This window comes from Puma concolor, chromosome B4 (genome assembly GCF_028749965.1).
Source record: "Puma concolor isolate L17-30 chromosome B4, mPumCon1.1.hap2, whole genome shotgun sequence".
Taxonomy (NCBI): domain Eukaryota; kingdom Metazoa; phylum Chordata; class Mammalia; order Carnivora; family Felidae; genus Puma; species Puma concolor.
The window spans coordinates 138,671,985-138,688,811 of NC_141673.1; the positions used below are offsets into that span (position 1 = coordinate 138,671,985).

Here is a 16,827-nt window from a genome sequence, read left to right on the forward strand (position 1 = left end):
GCTAATCAGGTAAGAAGAAAATAAAATGTAAACTATAGATTTATATCTTCAAATATTCTTAAAAGGATATCCTTGTTGTCAGGAGCCCCACCCATCCCTTGTCACTTCTGACCATGTGGTAGCTTCCTGTGCCAGTGCCCCAGGGGGACCACATTCTCCACCCAATACTGGTTGTGGGTTTCACTGAGAAACTGATTGCTCAATATTTATTGAGGTCTCTGTACTATTCCAGCACGAAGATGAAACAGCAATTCTTCCTCAAGACGTCTTTATAATGTTTATTTATTTTTGAGAGAGAGGGACAGAGCGTGAGCGGGGGACGCAGAGAGAGAGGGAGACGCAGAATCCAAAGCAAGTTCCAGGCTCCGAGCTGTCAGCACAGAGCCCGACGCGGGGCTCGAACCCACAGACCGTGAGATCGTGACCTGAGCCGAAGCCGGACGCTTAACCGACGGAGCCGCCCAGGCGCCCCCCTCAAGACATCTTTATGCAAGAAGTTGGACAACTGGAACCTTCCCTTTATGTGTCTCTCCACATCTGGGTCCCTGGCTCGGGGTGCGCTGTGCCGTGCCCAGGGACGCATCTGCCTGGCTGCCCTCTGGGGAGGAGAGACACCGCAGTCTGTCTGATGGGCTGAACCGGAGACAGCTGGGGTGTATACAGTTTCTCAGGAGAGGGAAGGAGTTGGTGGGTCACACACAAAGGCACAGGTGGGTGGAGGATCTGGGAGTCTATAGGGACCAAGAGGACATTTGCTTGAGAAAGACACTGTGGAGACTCTGGTGCAAATGTCCCCTTGAGGGCCTTGGGCGTCACTTGCTAGGGACCCGGGGAGAGTCCCCAAGGGCTGGTCTAAAATCTGCTACTCAGAGCAGTGGGCAGAGATGACATCCTTCCAGAAGACAGAGGAGACTGTGGACCGGGGAAGTTTCCAGACTGGGTTTTGTGCTTAGGGCTGACCCTTAGTAAACCCTCGAGCTAGGCCACGTTCACAGTCTTGGCCACCCCTTTCCACACCCCTCTGTCCCTAGCGTCTGCAGGGGCCGGCCCGCTCTGGATCCCGTGCTGCACGGCGAGGCTCTCTGGCGGGACACCCGTGAACGGAGCAGACCCCCCATCCCTCCCCCGTGTCCTCATAGAGAAGCTTGAACCTAACAGTGGAACGGGATCAGAGGAATCACGGGGCCGGAGGAGAGGTATTCCGGGGGCAACAGGAAGACCTTTCCTCACCCCCGAAATCACACTTGGGACAACCACGTGATAGACAGTTGGCACGTATGCATCACGCTCTGCACGCACACAGGCCTCTTGCTGTCTTGAAGCTGCGGGCACCTAGGCGCATCTTCCGTGGCCTGGGAACTTCATGATGCCCAGGGTTCCGCCCTGGTAGAATTCCACTCGCTTCTGCCACCCATCTGCCTCCACCAGGGCGTCCTGTTAGGCCAGAGCTGACAACAGTTCCAAGAAGAGAATAGAAATGCCAGACAGTCCCCCACTCCTCCGGGACCTGCTGTGTCCACCGAGGGAGGCTCCCCTTCCCTCCCCAGCCATGGTCTCTGTGAGAATCAGCCGGGTGAGAAGCTTCTAGAGTGGCAGGTCTGCCATCGGGGCTAGCAGAGGCTGGCTGGCCTCCAACGGCCCCCATGCTGGTTCCCTCCAGGCTTTCCTGGGCGGGCCCTGCGCTCCAAATTCAAATTCCGGCCTTTCTGGTTTGCAGCTGGTGCGTCCCTCCCTGGGAGGAGGATTTCGCCCAAGGACATGGGGAGGGCGGAGAGCCTTCCTCCTCCCTTTGCTCCAAATGCAGAAAAGGAGGGGGGTTCCATCCCTTGGCAAGACTGCCACGGGAGCTCTGCCCTCACACAGACACAGCCTCCCGTCCCAACCGCCGGTCCCCGTCTCCAACGTGAGCCCTTTGAGCCAAGTGGCAGCCGGCTCGGAAGCTCTGTGACAGGTGTACGTGACATGGCGGAGCAGCTGTCTAAAGAACAGGTGGCCGAGTTCAAGGAGGCCTTCACCAGTTTTGACAAGGACGGGGATGGAAAGATCGACGTCCAGGAGCTGGGTGCCGTGATGCAGGCCGTGGGCGAGAACCTGTCAGAAGCCGAGCTGAAGCACCTCATCGCCCAGGTGGACACCGATGGCGACGGCCACATCAGCTTCGACGAGTTCCTGGCAGTGATGGCCAAGATCATGAAGTCCTCGGGCAGCGAGGCAGAGATGCGGGAAGTCTTCCGTGCCTTCGACCTGGACGGCGACGGCCACATCAGCGTCAACGAGCTCAAGCAGGCCATGGCCAAGCTGGGCGAGAATCCCTCCCAGGAGGAGCTGGACGCCATGATCCAGGGCGCCGACGTGGACCAGGACGGGCAGGTGAACTACGAGGAGTTCGTGCGCATCCTGTCTCAGAAGTGAGGCCCGGCCCGGGGCCCATCTCCTGCCTGATTCTGGTCCTCCTGCCTTCTCGGGGCCCCTGCTTCCATGGCACAGATGTAAAGGGGAAGTCTGGGTGGGGGGTGGGAAATTACCTACTGGAGGGAGGGCCTGGGTTCCGCCCCGTCTGCCCGGTGAGACCTCGGAGCAGCTCCTGTAGAGAAACGGGGAGGCCCCCTGCCTCACTGGGCTGCGGTGAGGGACCCCAGAGCAATGTGATGGCTGACATAAAAGCAGTTGGACTCCGAGAGCGGTGCTGGCGAGTCTGGTTGGAAACTGGAAAATCGAAGGCCCCGAGCGGTGGCATCTGGGGTTCTTCTGCGCCTCTACGCCCTGCGCTCGGGCCTAGTGGGGGAGCAGACCTGGGTGGGCCAGATGGTCTGCCTTGGCCTCCCCCGCATGCCCCAGGAGGACATCAGGTGCGGGCGGCCGTGTAGGGCTGGGAGGGGACAGAAGAGGCACGTTTCTTTGGTTCAAGGGTCTGCCTGAGCTTCTGGGTCAGGACCCGAGGCCGGAGTCTGCAGCCCGGAGCCTGGGAGGGAAACACTGTCTACACCACAAACCATAAAGTCATCACTCCTTGCATTTAGCCAACTGTTCTGTACGCTCAAATAAAAAAAAAAAAAAAAAAAGAAGTGTGTGTGTGTGTGTGTGTGTGTGTGTGTGTGTGTGTCCTACACGTGAGATGCAGGAAGGGTCTTACAGGTGAAAAAAACAAAGGTGGGGACACCGGGGGATCAGACCCACCTCACTCGAGGGGCCTCACGGGGCAGGACCAGAGGCTCCAGGCTGGACACTGTGTGTTGGGGGCAGCACCTGGGGTGGGGTCAGGGTCCGGCCACGTCCTGGGGGTGGACGGCCAGGTCCTGGGGCGCCCGGCTCAGGGCGGAAGGCGTTTCCTGGCTGACGGCATCTCTCTCTCCTGTGAGAAGCCGTCCTCCTCTGATGTCCCCCAACCCCATTCGAACGGGGCTTCGTGGTCTTGCCGCGTGGTCCTCACACCCGGACCTGCTGGAGGCTGCCCGACTCAGCTTGGAGTTCCCACGGCTCCCTCGTCCTGGTCCTCAGAGATGGCTCATTCAAGGGCACCCTGCACGTGAGGAAACAGGACCAGGGTGGCCTCAGAATGAAATCTGGGTGGGGCGCCTGGGTGGCTCAGTCGGATAAGCATCCAACTCTTGATCTCGGCTCAGGTCACGATCTCACGGTTCGTGAGTTCGAGCCTCACATCAGGCTCTGTGCTGACAGCCCAGATCCTGCTTGGAATTCTCTCTCCCCCTCTCTCTCTGCCCCTACCCTACTTGTGCTCTCTCTGTCTCAAAATAAATAAACTTAAAAAATAAAATAAATAAAAAAGAATGAAGTCGGGGGGCTGGGCAGCAGGGGTGTCAGGATCATGGGGACTCAGGATTCGGGAAGCACATGATGTTTTCCAGCACTGTCTGCACACAGCCGCGCCGTTCTGGGCGTCATTCAATGGCGGGCTTCTCCTTTCTCCTCCATGAAACGAGGTTTTCTTTGGTTTTTGGTGATGACTGACTTTATCTTCTCTCAGCTGCAGCAGGTCCGTGGCTCTGGCTCAGGCGGGGGCGGGGGCGGGGGGGGCAGTCAGTACCGGCTTACCTGGGGGGTTATTGTAACATACAGGCGCCCACCCTTACCGCCTGCCCCTCGCTCCAGCATGGGTGGTGGGTGGTGGGTGGTGGGTGAGTGACAGAGCCTGTCCAGCTTGTCCCCCAGTGGGAGGGGCAGGGCCAGGTCACCGGATGGGAGGGGCTGGTGCACAGATGATGCTTTTGTTTTTTTCCCCCCATTTGACATCTTCAGTGGATCACTGCCGTCTCCTGTGACTCTCACATGCTGCTGCCTCCTTCTTCTCAGTCCTGTGTGCAGAACAAGTCCCCAGGTATGGCCCAGACCGCCCCCCCCCCAACACAGCAGGTGTCAGACACAGCAGGGGAGGTCCTGGGTGGGGGCTGGGAATTGGCCGATGGGCTGGGGGCTCTGAGACAGGGAAAGAGTTTCAGGTCCCCCCCCCCCCCACCACCAGGTTCTGAGGCAGGCGGGGGAGGGGCGGGTGGGGGTGGGGAACAAGATGACGGAAGCTGGGATCTCCTGGAGGTAAAGATGTGGAGATAAGGAGGTGGGGCCAAGACAGCTGCCAGAACTGGTGTGGTCAGGGGTGGGGAGCCAGAGGTTCTCCCCGAGGTCAGGCTGGGTGTGCTTCCTTCCAGAAAGTCCCCGTCCCCTTAGACACATGGGTCACAGAAATCTGAGTTTCTAAATTAGTGACTCCTAAATACCAAGCTGGTCCGAGATGAAGGTTTCCAGGCTCTGTATGGAAACAAGAGAAATGAAGACCTTTTTTGACCAGCTTAAGTGTATTCAGTTTTTAACATTCTGAGAATATGCTCTTTCTGTATTTTCGGTGTTAAATGTCCTTTCTCCCACAAAGCCACTGTGATGGCAGATGATAGTTTTGTGGGATGTTTTTTTCATGTTCTTCCTCTGACAAATGAAAAGTCCTATCAGTGCCCCAAATTAATTTTGGTATTTCACTGTCCCATGGCCCCAAATGTCTGAGAGCCCACTGCTGGTGCGGGTGGAGTGTAAAATCTCTTTTCTTTTCTTTTCTTTTCTTTTCTTTTCTTTTCTTTTCTTTTCTTTTTTTTAACATTTATTCATTTTTGAGAGACAGAGAGAGACAGAGCATGAGCGGGAAAGGGGCAAAGAGAGGAGATACAGAATCCGAAGAGTGCTCCAGGCTCCAAGCTGTCAGCACAGAGCCCGACGCGGGGCTTGAACCCACGAACTGTGAGATCACGACCTGAGCCGAAATCGAGAGTCGGACGCTTAACAGCCGGGGCCCCCCAGGCGCCCGTGCTGTCGTGTTTCTCACGCTGGCTGTGGCTCCAGGGATGCTGGCTCTTCCCCTCCCCAGACCTCTGCACGTCTACGGTGCACGATACTGAACACAGAGCACACGGCCCTCGAAAGACCGGAGCTCGTAGAGGGGCAGCCCCGGGAGCTAGGAGAGGGGGCTGCTCCCTGGTGGGCTAGGTGCTCCTGAAAAGGGCTCGATGGGACCACAAGGCGGGAGCAAAGCAGCGGGCACCCCTCTTTATGTGTTGCCCCAGGAGAGCAAGCGTGGAGTCTGAGGGTCTGGGAAAGGAAGGGACTCTTCAGGTCTCCGGTGAGGGACAGACCGCGGCCCCGACCTCAAGGGCCCCGGGGGCCGCCCCTCCAGCAGTGTCTCATCTACCTCCCCCACCCAGAACTTCTTCCACCGGAGAAGAGACCCAGGCGGCCCCGAGGAGGACTGACCCCTGGGGGCTGGAGGGCTGGCGGAGAGGGTCAGCCGGGACCCACGGGGTGGGGGAGCATCTTCTGGAAGCCGGCACTCTGGGTTTTAGGGACTTCCCGGCTGCACCTGACACAGAACCAACCTGAGCGTCGACTGCCGATCTCCCGGAAGATCTTTGAGGGTGGGGTCCGGTTACACCCCCGGGGTTCAGGCAGCAGCCCCGCCCCAGCCTAGAACTCCAGGGGGACCTGGAAGCAGGCAAGAAGCATCCCGAGAGCCCACAGGGTTCTCAGTGACTTCAGGAAACTCAGTTCTCTGAAAGCCACTTCTGTGAAAATCCATTTGCCAAGACTGGTTCCACAAATGGCCAACTTGTCGGTATTTCCCAATTTACTAAAAAAAAAAAAAAAAATTTATTGGTAAAAACACTCTGTGAGGATGGCAGAGATTCATATGGGCTGAGATGACTGACGACTTTTTGACTATTTCTCTGGAGTTTCTCTCATCCAGTTTAAAGTCTTAGCTTTGTTCAGTGTTCTGGCTCGGGAAATTATTTATCAGTTCACCTGAACCCCACACCACAATCTGATAAAGATGAACGTTCTCTGTTTTTTATTCTTGTTTTTTAATATATGTAAATTTTTTTAATAAAAATTTTTTGACGTTTATTTTTGAGAGAGAGAGAGAGAGAGAGAGAGAGAGAGAGAGTGTGAGCAGGGGAGGGGCAGAGAGGGAGACACAGAATCTGAAGCAGCATCCAGGCTCCCAGCTGTCAGCACAGAGCTGGACCTGGGGCTCGAACTCGTGAACCATGAGATCATGACCTGAGCTGAAGTGGGACACTCGACCGACTGAGCCATCCAGGTGCCCTCCCAGCCCCCTCTTTTTCTTTAGGTACATTGGGCCTGTCATGTGGGGGAAGGAGAACTGAGCCATTTCGAGGCTAAGTAGCTGTACGTGTCTCCAATGTCAAGGATCTTGTGGATTATAGATTAAATTAAGTCTCTTCTAATAGAATTTCAATATAGGCTGTTGCTTTAGTACTTCTTTTAATTCACGGATGTATTAACTGTCTCCGTCAAGAGGATATTTTGTGTGTGTTTCAGGCAGTATTTGGTACAGGCTCTCTGAAGCATGATTCATCCACAAAACTGATATTTAGCCGAGCAGAACTGAGCTAATAAATCTACTGGAACCAGCTGGGGAGAGACAGCTTTGGTGAAAACAAAACTAATCTGAACTAAAGCAAAGTTTCCCTCAAATCCTTCAAGATCTTACTAATCAGTACATTGATTGCAGACAAATTATTCAACTTCTGGTCAAAACATATTTTAATTTCTATATACTAAATAATACATTTTTTTTTTTTTTTTTTACTGAATGGCCCCTGGATTTTTGAAAATCCTAGTTTATATCTATTCCTGACAGGCCTTTCTTTTAAGGTCCCTATCAAATGCCTCCTCCTCCAGGAAGCTTTCCAGATAGGCAGATACACACCTTGGAGTGAATGAATCTCTCTCTCTTTATACCATTCCCATCAAGGTGCATCTTGTATTATGAGGCCTTGTGAATGAGGCCTGGTCTCCTTCCTCAGAACCCCAAATAATAATATAAGACTCATCAACATTCACACCAGATTGTCAACTCCTTGAGCACAGGACTCCAGGGCTCTGGCTGATCTAGTGTAAACCCTCCCCCCATCCGCACTAGATGCTGGGTGACCGAGTGGGCTCCTTCCCCCACGAGGCATCACCTCTACCCCTGACAGATGCCCACAGGAGTAGAGGGGATCTCTGCAACGTCTACTCAACAAGGAAAGACTGGAGATGTGACTGAGAGAGAGGACACCTCACTCATGCACTGTCCCCCACGAACCACAAGAACAGTGTGCGTAGATTTAAAACTCCAATGATCCTGTATTAGGCTGCCCCGGACGAACAGAACCAATGGGACGCATAGAGATACGTAAGAGGACATTTATTATAGGAAACGGCCCGGAAGTCCCGCCATCTGCCGTGTCATTCAGCCTGAGTCTTAGGGTCTGAGGATCGAGGGGCTCGGGTATAAATTCTGAGTCTGAAAGCGAGAATGAGAAATGCCCATGTCCCCAGGTGGGGAGAAGAGGCGTGTCTCAGCTCAAGAACAGAGATCCAATTCGCTCTTCCTCTGGCTTTTTGCTCCATCTGGGTCCTAGATGGACTGGGTGGTGCCCCCACCCCCACTGGGGAGAGCCACCTGCTGGACTCAGTGGCCCCCATCAACCCCGCTCACACACACCCAGAAAGAATGTTTCATCAGCTATCTGGGTGTCCCTCGGTCCAGCCGGGTGGACGCTGAAACCTAACGGCCGCAAGTTCGCCTGCTCTTGGTGTAGAAATGTGGAGTTTCCAGGGTCTGTGAGTCACAGGACAGACGGGGACATCGATGCCATTGTACCAGTTTATAGGGTTTCAGATCAGTGCTCTTCACAGGGCACATCCCCTCTGCCACCCCGGCACAGGGCCTCCGTGGGCCAGATTCTCAGGAAAAATCTAGATAAGACATCGTGTCCCACTTCCTCCGTAAACCAGCCCCGATTTTGAGTTTGAGGGTCCACAGTATGGCTGCCATAGCCCTCACTCACTGGGACTGCTCGGCGAGCCTCTAGCCGGAGGGGAGCCGGCCTCTCCCAGCCTCGCACCCCGGAGTCAGGCCTGCCCCTGCCTCCCAGCCACCGCCCAGCCCGCACGCCAGCTCCCCGTTCCTCCCGCCCTTCTCTCTGGCTTTACCGTATCCGGGAAAGGGCCCAGGCGCCCCATTCTGCAAGCTCCTTCTTGCCCATCTGCGGTTGTTTACCACCTCGGGGCACCCTCGCCTCTTCCCCGCTGCAGACCGTCCTCACGCCCAGGGCACTGGCACCCGATTTCCATCTCACCTCTACCGTTCCAGCCTGCGCCTGCCCTTTGCTGGGACCCAGTGATCCCTTTTATTTTATTTCATTTTCTTAATGTATTTGAGAGACAGAGAGAGAGACAGCGAGAGAGAGGGATGGGGGAGGGGCAGAGAGAGAGAGAGAGAGGGAGAGAGAGAGAATCCCAAGCAGGCTCCACGATGTCAGAGTGGAGCCCAACTTGAGGCTTGAACTCACAAACTCTGAGATCATGACCCGAGCCAAAATCGAGTCAGATGCCATCCAGGCGCCCCTGGGGCCCAGTGATTCCTGTCTCAGTCACACGACTGAAGCACCAGAGAGCTGCTGAGAAAGGCCATATGTGGGTCCCCTGATGTTCTGACCCCCAACTCGGTCCGGGGGCCCAGGCTTGACCACCTGTTTTGCACTCCCAGGTGCTCGTGTGGCCAAGAATGAGAAGCCAAGGGTAAGGAGCACTGCCCCAGGGCATCCCTGGAAACCATGACTCTCCAGGTGCCCACACCCCCAACCCCTCCTTTGCTCCACGGGGCAGACGGGCACAGCCTGTGCACAGGAATCCCAGGAAGCAGGCACTGGTCGTCACGGGTCCCCGCGGTGGGAGGTGCTGGGGCACGAATCAGGTCTGAGTCACTCTGTTTGGGAACAAATGGTGCTCTGCTTGGTGACCTGCCAGCCCCAGGACCCACTCTGCCACCCGGAGACTCTGGTGCCAGGCACTTCCCCAACTCGGCTTTCTGTTGCCTTTCTGCCTACTTGACCTCTGACCCAGAGGGAAGTCAAATGTTGGGGAGGGGGCTGTCCGTGCTCTGGGGGGAGCCGTGCTCTCCCGCGTCCAGAGCCTCGTGGTCGTGACAGCACGGTGGAGACGGCGGTGGTGGTGGGGACACCCATCCTGGAGCCACCACCTTATCGCGGGTCTGTGAGGACACGGAGGGAAATGTCGCACCAGCCTCTGCCCTCTGAGGGGGACGAGAGGTGGGCAGAAACTACCATATGCAAAGACAGTGGGAGGCAGGTGTGTCGTCGATGGATTCCAGGGTCATGAGACGCTGAGGGGTGGCTTCGTGCTGGGTACTGGAGGTGGGGAAACCTCCAACAGGTGAGAAAGCGTTCTTGGCAGAGGCTAAAAGCATGATGGCGGGACGCGCCCTGCCTTTTGGGGCATCCCCACTCCCTGGGAGGCAGGGGAGACGCTGGAGGGGCCCCGTGACAGCTGGCCTCGACTGTCATGAGTTTGGAATTCTTTTCAAATCCCAGTGGAGGCAGTCACCAGCCCTGTGACCTTGGACAAGTCGGTTACGCTCTCTGCTAAGGCAGTGGTGCCCGGAACAGCTTGTTTTCGATAAGGAGTATCATCTGTGCGTTCTGAGTGCACTGTTTTTTCCCCAGAAGATCAAAGGGAGGTTTTAAATCAGAGGAGGTGCACGGTCCCATCTGTGCTCTGGGAAGGTTCTTTCGAGATGCAGGAGGAAGCAGAGCAGGGAGCCAGGGGCCTGGAGGAGGAGGCCGCTTTGATGAGCTGAGCCGAGCTGATGGGGGGGGGGGGCGGGTCAGGAGGGAGAAGTCATTGGCTCTCAGGGGGGCCCCACCCGGTCCACTCCACCCAGGGGGTTACCCCTGTTCTTGTTGCGGTCGGAGGGCCGGCTACCGCCGGACACGAGTGGCCTCTTGCCACATCAGATGGGGAAAACACGTTCAGTTCTCAGAACCGCAGGGAGCCGGAGAGCCTCAGCCTCCGAGGGCAACAGGGCAGAGTGTGCGGCTCATAAGGCTCCCGGGGCCTGCCCGGTGCCCGATGGCCTGGCCCAGGAATGGAGGGAGGAGAGCTCCGAACGCCCTCCGGCCAGGACTGTGGGGGCCAAGAGGTAGCTTCCTGTGCAACCCCCCCCCCCCCACCAGAGGGTCTTACCTCCATTCCAGCTGCTCAGGTGTGGGGAAGGGGACTTCGGGCTACTTCAGCCACCTGCCCTAGGACACGAGGAGGGAGAGAGCGCTCAAGGGGCCCGCTCTTGTGGGGACGGGTGTGGAAGAGGCTCCCTGAGTCCTTCCTCCTCCGCCTCTCCCTCTTCTGTCAACAAACACGTGCAGAGCAGGATTATTCCAGGCACCGGTGTTGGTGGTCAAGTAAGTGCCCACCCCACAGCACTGCCCATCCGGGACACTGGGGGCGCTGTCACCACATTGGCCTTGGGACTGATCCTGCCATGGGAACACGGGCCATCTCAGCAGGGCCACACAGCACCTGGCTGGCCTTGCCGACCACTGGGCCGTGGGCACTGCGGGCTCAGGGGAGAGCTCTGGGTTCACTGCACAGCACCCCCTTCCAGGCCCCTTCTCCGCCTGTCTCTCGGATCCCGGCTCTTTCTTCTCGGAAGCAGACCCAGGCCCTGGAGAAGGGCCCTCCACCACCCAGAATGCTTCCCTGCGGGGAGGGGGATGGGCTCCCCAAACTGCCACGCCATTCACTTTGCTGAAGGTCACTGAAATTCTGGAAGTTTTCTCTTTGAGAATGGACCTCCTTCCCAGTGCCACCATGGCGGGCGGGCCCCGCGCTGCTGAGCTGCCCCAGCAAGGAGCCAGGGTGGTGCAGGAGGGCAGAGACGCGGGGCAGGGGGAGGCTTACCGAAAGGCGGCAGAGAAGGGGGTCTGCTGCTGCACTGGGGACTTCACTTCAGCTGTTCTCGTCACTCAGATCTCAGCACGAATGTCAGCCCCTCACAGAGGCCACCTGACCTCTGGTCATGCCTCGTCGTCAGACCTGCTTCCGCTCTGCGGAGCGTCACTGTCTGATGTTGTCCTTGTCCGTTTCCCCACACCCCCCGCCCCTCTACCAGGACTGGAGCTTCATGATGGCCGGAGTCTGTCTTGCTCCTTGTTGTCAGCCTGGCATTTGGGTTCCATTCTGTAGGACCGATGAGCATGCAAACGGCCATCCTTTTCAGTTCCGGGCACCTCCCTTCTCAACGACGGGTCGAGACAAACTGGGACCAGATCAGAGAAGAAGGATCCAGAAGACCCCACGGTGTTCGCCCCGGCGGGCTGCAGGGGGGTGTCCCTTGCTAGAGCAGGGGAGGCCTGAACCGAGCTCGCTGAGTACCTGAGGGACATCCTCAGACTCAGACCTGCTCCGTGGGGCCTCAGGGCTACAATTCGGGGCCCAAGCGGAGGCTCCTCAGGACAGGGCTCCTCGAGTAGGGCCACGCGGGCTCCGCACTTGCTCTAGGTGCTGGTGCGGGTTCTGAGGCTGGGAAGACATTCGGGGAGGGCCTCGTCCATCCTGCGGGGCTTGCTGGATGGACACTGACGATGCTGTCAGATTTCTGACGTTCAACGAACAGTTCTCTGGTTTCCATCGTGGGGTCTGAAGATCCTTGTCTCACTGGAAATAATGAGCGTGCTCTCCCCCCTACCCAGAACTCTAACAACCTCTGCAGTCTCCTCCGGAAGGACACCTTGATTACAAGGTGGGGGCGGGGGTGGGGGGCATGTGAAGTGGGGCAGAGGCCGGAGTGAGCTCCCGGCCCTCAGGCCACCATGTTTGGGCTGACCGGTCACAGCAGGAGTGGGGGTGGGGAAACAATGTCAGCTACTCACAGAGGAGTAGAGAGAGGGGCGCACGGGCTCCCATGGGATCTTCAGTGCAGCTCAGTCATGCGCGTTCCGAGGGGCGCCCCACATCCACCCGGAAAAGGAAAGAACCGCGGCTCAGCAATTTCAGTTTGGTTGGTAAAAACACACTTTGGGAAGCAAGGGTCCTTGGTAAAAAGGGCCTCGGCTGGAGGCTCTTAAAAGCCTTGGAGCTGTGAGGTGGCTCTGGGAGAAGGGAGGCCCTGGGCGGAGGGCGGGGATGCGGGCCCACCGCAGGGCCAGGCGGGGTCTGGAGCCCAGCTCCACCTGCCAGTTTCCCGCGAGACGGGGCGGGGCGAGGGGTGGGGCTTCCTGCTTTCGGAAAGTGCTGGCGCCGCAATCAGCATCAGCGTCCTCAGGTCCTTGCCTTCCCAGGGCAGGGGTGGGCTGGGACGGGCCGGGTGGTGCCGGCCGCGAGTGCCCAGCTCCGGAACCGGGACTCAGCTGCACTGTGGGGCTGCGTGCCCCTCGCAGGTCGGCGTGTGCCACTAGTGGCTAGGACAGGAGGCCCGGGAGGGACTGGGAGCCTCCAGGCAGAGGAGACCTGCCTTTAACAGACCGGACTCTGCCACCTCCGTGTTTTCCCTCCTTTTCCCCACTCCAGCTACTCAGGCCGACGTCACGAGTGGCCTCGGAGAGCTCAGTTTCTGAGTTCTAGAAGGAACAGGCAATAAATCTGGGGAGCCTTCGTGCCGACGGTGTGTGGGGTGGCAGTGACGGGGAAGGGAGTAGGCCGACCTTGGTGCTGACCTTGAGTTAGATCTTGGGCAGTCTCTTGGTCCTGGTTTTTCTGTTTGCAAACGAGGGCGTAGTGATGCCTCTTTCTCTGCAGATTTTATCAAGTTGGAGTCGAGGCCACGCTGGAGCCGCTCACACACGGTGTGAGCCGTGGTGTGCACGTGCCTTCCCTCACGCTTCCAGTGTCCCTGCCGGGGCTGGTCAGAGCCTGTGGGCCGTGGGCCCCAGACCTGCCTGGTGGACTTTGCTTGTACAGTTTTGGGAGGAGCCTGAACCGTCCACAGGGGGCTGCTCCACTTCCTTCTCTGGGTTTTCCATGAGGCACAAGGGGATTTCCTGTCAGGAACCACCGTGGTATCTCTCAGGGCCAGCGGGGAGAAATGGTGGAAACAGAGCCCGTTATCTCTCTCAAAACAATGCTGGTCCCTTGTTCTGCGGGCTGGTAAAAAAAAAAAAAAAAAAAAAAGTCTTTTCAGGCATGTACTTTTAGACCAGAGGATTGTGTTACGTACACGTGATTATCACAGGGGGTTACAAAAAACCGCTGGGAAGGAATGAGGGGCAGGGGGTAGGGAGGGGGAGAGACAGAGAAAAGGGACCCCAAAGATCTTTGAATTCACTGGTGGCCAACCTTTGGGACCTGACCACTGACGGTACCTGGGTTGACTTTAGGACATAAAATGGTGGAAGTGACAAAGGAGAGGGCAGCCCTCCCTTTAGAATTGAGGCAGGACTTGCTAACATAATTTTGTTTTCAGAACACTGATTGTTACTGTTTCCTCCTATTTGTAGCAAGGGAAGCTGGTTTTCTACTTAATAATCATGACATAAGGTGGTCATTTAAAAGAAATACAGAACATGTAGACAACAACATATTCAGTAGAGACTAGAGCAAAAAAAAAAAAAGGCAAAATAGAGATAGTGACTCTCAGATGAGTGACCTTTTGGAAACACAGGGGTAACCAGATGTCCCCTCCATGGAGGAAGGGACCCAGGCCACAGAGGGATGGGCCTGACAAGAGTCCCTGAGGACACCAGGGTGATGGGCCTGGGTGTGGGCAGGCTGGAGAGTGGGGGACACAGAGGAGAGACAGCAAGGGACACAGGGAGAGAATGTCGCCTACAGAGACTCCCAGGGAGAAGCAGGGTCTCAGGACTCAAGCTGGAGGCCTCAATCTGGCTGCAACCACAGAGGGGACCTTTTAAAGACCTTTTAAAGTCACGGCTTCCAGCTCTTCTGATTCATTTCATCAAAGGCTTGGGAAAATTCTGTGAGGCCTCAAAACTTTTGTTTTTGCTCATCAAGAAAAGCAGTGGGGCCACTCTTTTTCTGTGACCTGTAGCTTTCGTCTTCCCAGCCCACAGTCAGGCAGAGCAGCGGGGACCGTTAGCGGGGTTGGCACGATGGGCCCGAAGTTCGGAAACAGGAGGACACTACTGACCGTCAGGTCCAGGAACGTTGGAGAAAGAAGGTGCACTTCGATGACGTCAGGAAGTGTTCCCTTGTGGACAGGTGACAGCAGACCGGCCTGTGGCATGCATGCATGGGCTCTGAAGCCAGGGTCTCGGGCCAACCCCTTCTGGAAGCTTCTGATGTACACAGAAGTGCAGACAGGTGCCGAGGGGGTGTGCTCTGCCCAGGATTACCCTTCAGGGTGGTCCTATCTGCATCTTGTCCTCTTGACAGGCCTCCCAGCTCACGTGGGCTCCGTGGCCCTCAAACACTCCAGCGGTGAAGCAGTTCAGGGATAAGCTCCTGGGCAGAGGTCGGCAGAGCGAGGCATGTATCAGTCAGTCCACAATTGTTTCTTGGGTTCAGATTCATAAGCCGAGCTGCGGAGGAATGGCCACCTGGCATTTTCCTGGATAATCTTCCAACGTTGTCTCTGCGGAAGTCCTGCCCACGGCCAACGGGCTCCACTAACAAGCCACGCCTGCCACTCTGAGCTTGTCCGGGAGCCTGACTCCGATTGGCAGCTGATATTTGATGTCCCCATTTGTTATCTCTGTCCGTGGCATCTTGACAAGTACAGCACGTGTGTCCCCATTACAGTCCCTTGGGGGGGTGCTCAGCTGCCGAGGGTCGCTGTCAGTCTCTTTGAGTGTCTGCTGTGCAGCTGCCATGCTCCCTACAGTAAATTTCAAGAACACTGGGCCCAAAAAATGAACAACTCGGGCAACAACAGATGCTGGCGAGGACGCGGAGAAACGGGAACCCTCTTGCACGGTTGGTGGGAATGCAAACTGGTGCAGCCGCTCTGGAAAAAAGTACGGAGGCTCCTCAAAACAATTAAAAATACAACTACCCTACGACCCAGCAATTGCACTACTAGGTATTTATCCAAAGGATACAAAAATGCTGATTCAAAGGGGCACGTGCATCCCAATGTTTATAGCAGCGCTGTTGACAATAGTCGAATTATGGAAAAGAGCCCAAATGTCCATCGACTGATGAATGGATAAGAAGACGGGGCTTATAGTGTATACAGTGGAATACTACTCTGCAATCAAAAAGAATGAAATCTTGCCATTTGCAACAACATACATGGAGCTACAGGGTATTATGTTGAGTGAAATAAGTCAGAGAAAGATAAATATCATATGATTTCACTCACAGGGGAAGGGGAGGAAAAAATCAGATAAAAACAGAGAGGGTGACAAACCGTAAGAGACTCTTAAATCCAGAGAACAAACTGAGGGCTGCTGGAGGGGAGGTGGGTGGGGGGAGGGGCTAAATGGGGGATGGGCGTTCAGGAGGGCGCTGGCCGGGATGAGCACTGGGGGGTCGTATGTAAGTGATGAATCACTAGGCTCTACTCCTGAAACGATTATTATTCTATATGTTAACTAGGAGTTAAATACAATTAAAAAAAGAAAAGAACAATAGAATTGAAAAAATAAAATAAAAGAACTTGCTTAAAATGTGAAAAAAAAAAAAAAGGAAAAAGAAAAAGAACATGGAGCCCATGGGGTTAGATCAGGCCACGCCAATGCCGACCCCGTCAGTCCGTGGAAATACCTCTCTGGCCATTTCCTTGGGATGTAGCAGCAGACAGGAGCTTGAGTCCATTAAGAAAATAAGGCTGAGAAGTAGAAGCAGGCGCGACGGCATTGGGGCATTTGGGGCGCATGCAGGATACAAACTGGCACCAGTGCAACAGCCGTGGGCTCCTGGGAGCCACCATCACGTCCCTGACATGGGGACCAAACATCTGCGGGTCTTCCAGAGCATGGGCCTCAAGGCGCCCGCTTCACAGCCGCTGCACCACGGTGACCCGGCTCCGTGTCCCGTGACGCGTGAAGAGGAGGGTGTCCTGGCTGGTGGAGGCTGCCATTCGGGGCCCCCTGCACAATCGAAGGCTCTGGTTGTGTGCCTCGGTCTCCCCAGCTTGGCGACTGCCCGAGGTGATTGTGTCTGGGCCTCCTGAGCCCAGGCCAGCAGCAGGTGGGACTCAGGACGGCCCCGGGTGATGATCTTCTACGCTTTCGGGGAGGTCCCCTGTGACTCCAGGCCTGTGGGGAGACTGGTGATCTGGGGCTGCAGAGGGAGCCTGAGGAAGGCCTCAGACCCGGTGCGGCTGCTCCCCGCGCCCTGAGCAGGAATCTACAGGATGCGTGGCCAGGCTGGGTGGGGTTGCTGGGCTGGGCCCTGTCCTATCCCCCTGGGCTCCCCTGCCTGACATCCTCTGGGATTCTGGCCTTGGGCTCGGTGCACCAGCGACTCCCTGTCGGTCACTGGCCCTCTCCACCTGTCACCTGGGTTTGCTGACCAGGCCTCGACCACACAGTTAGCTCCCAGAATGCTCAGAGTCAGGTC

At 56.4% G+C, this 16,827-nt stretch overlaps 1 protein-coding gene and 2 long non-coding RNA genes across 3 annotated transcripts in view; 2 read left to right on the plus strand and 1 right to left on the minus strand.

Moving 5' to 3' along the window:
• Positions 1 to 1,751: 1,751 nt before the first annotated feature.
• LOC112867742 (calmodulin-like) lies at positions 1,752 to 2,678 on the plus strand. Its single transcript, XM_025930741.2, has one exon. The coding sequence runs from the start codon at positions 1,759 to 1,761 to the stop codon at positions 2,410 to 2,412; it is 654 nt and encodes a 217-aa protein (XP_025786526.2). The 5' UTR covers positions 1,752 to 1,758; the 3' UTR covers positions 2,413 to 2,678.
• Positions 2,679 to 3,278: 600 nt separating this feature from the next.
• LOC147579554 (uncharacterized) overlaps positions 3,279 to 16,827 on the plus strand; it is a 386,247-nt gene continuing 372,698 nt past the window's right edge. The window contains exons 1-2 of the long non-coding RNA XR_015254074.1: positions 3,279 to 3,994; positions 4,258 to 4,336. This is a non-coding gene — a long non-coding RNA (uncharacterized LOC147579554). The remainder of the gene's footprint in view (positions 3,995 to 4,257; positions 4,337 to 16,827) is intronic.
• LOC147579555 (uncharacterized) lies at positions 8,907 to 12,566 on the minus strand. Its single transcript, XR_015254067.1, has 3 exons — positions 11,269 to 12,566; positions 10,555 to 10,713; positions 8,907 to 10,138 (listed from the first exon to the last, which is right to left on the minus strand). It is a non-coding gene; the product is annotated as an uncharacterized LOC147579555 (long non-coding RNA).

Coding starts and splice junctions, on each gene's coding strand:
- LOC112867742 (XM_025930741.2), top strand. CDS start 1,759: ATGGGGAGGGCGGAGAGCCTTCCTCCTCCCTTTGCTCCAAATGCAGAA.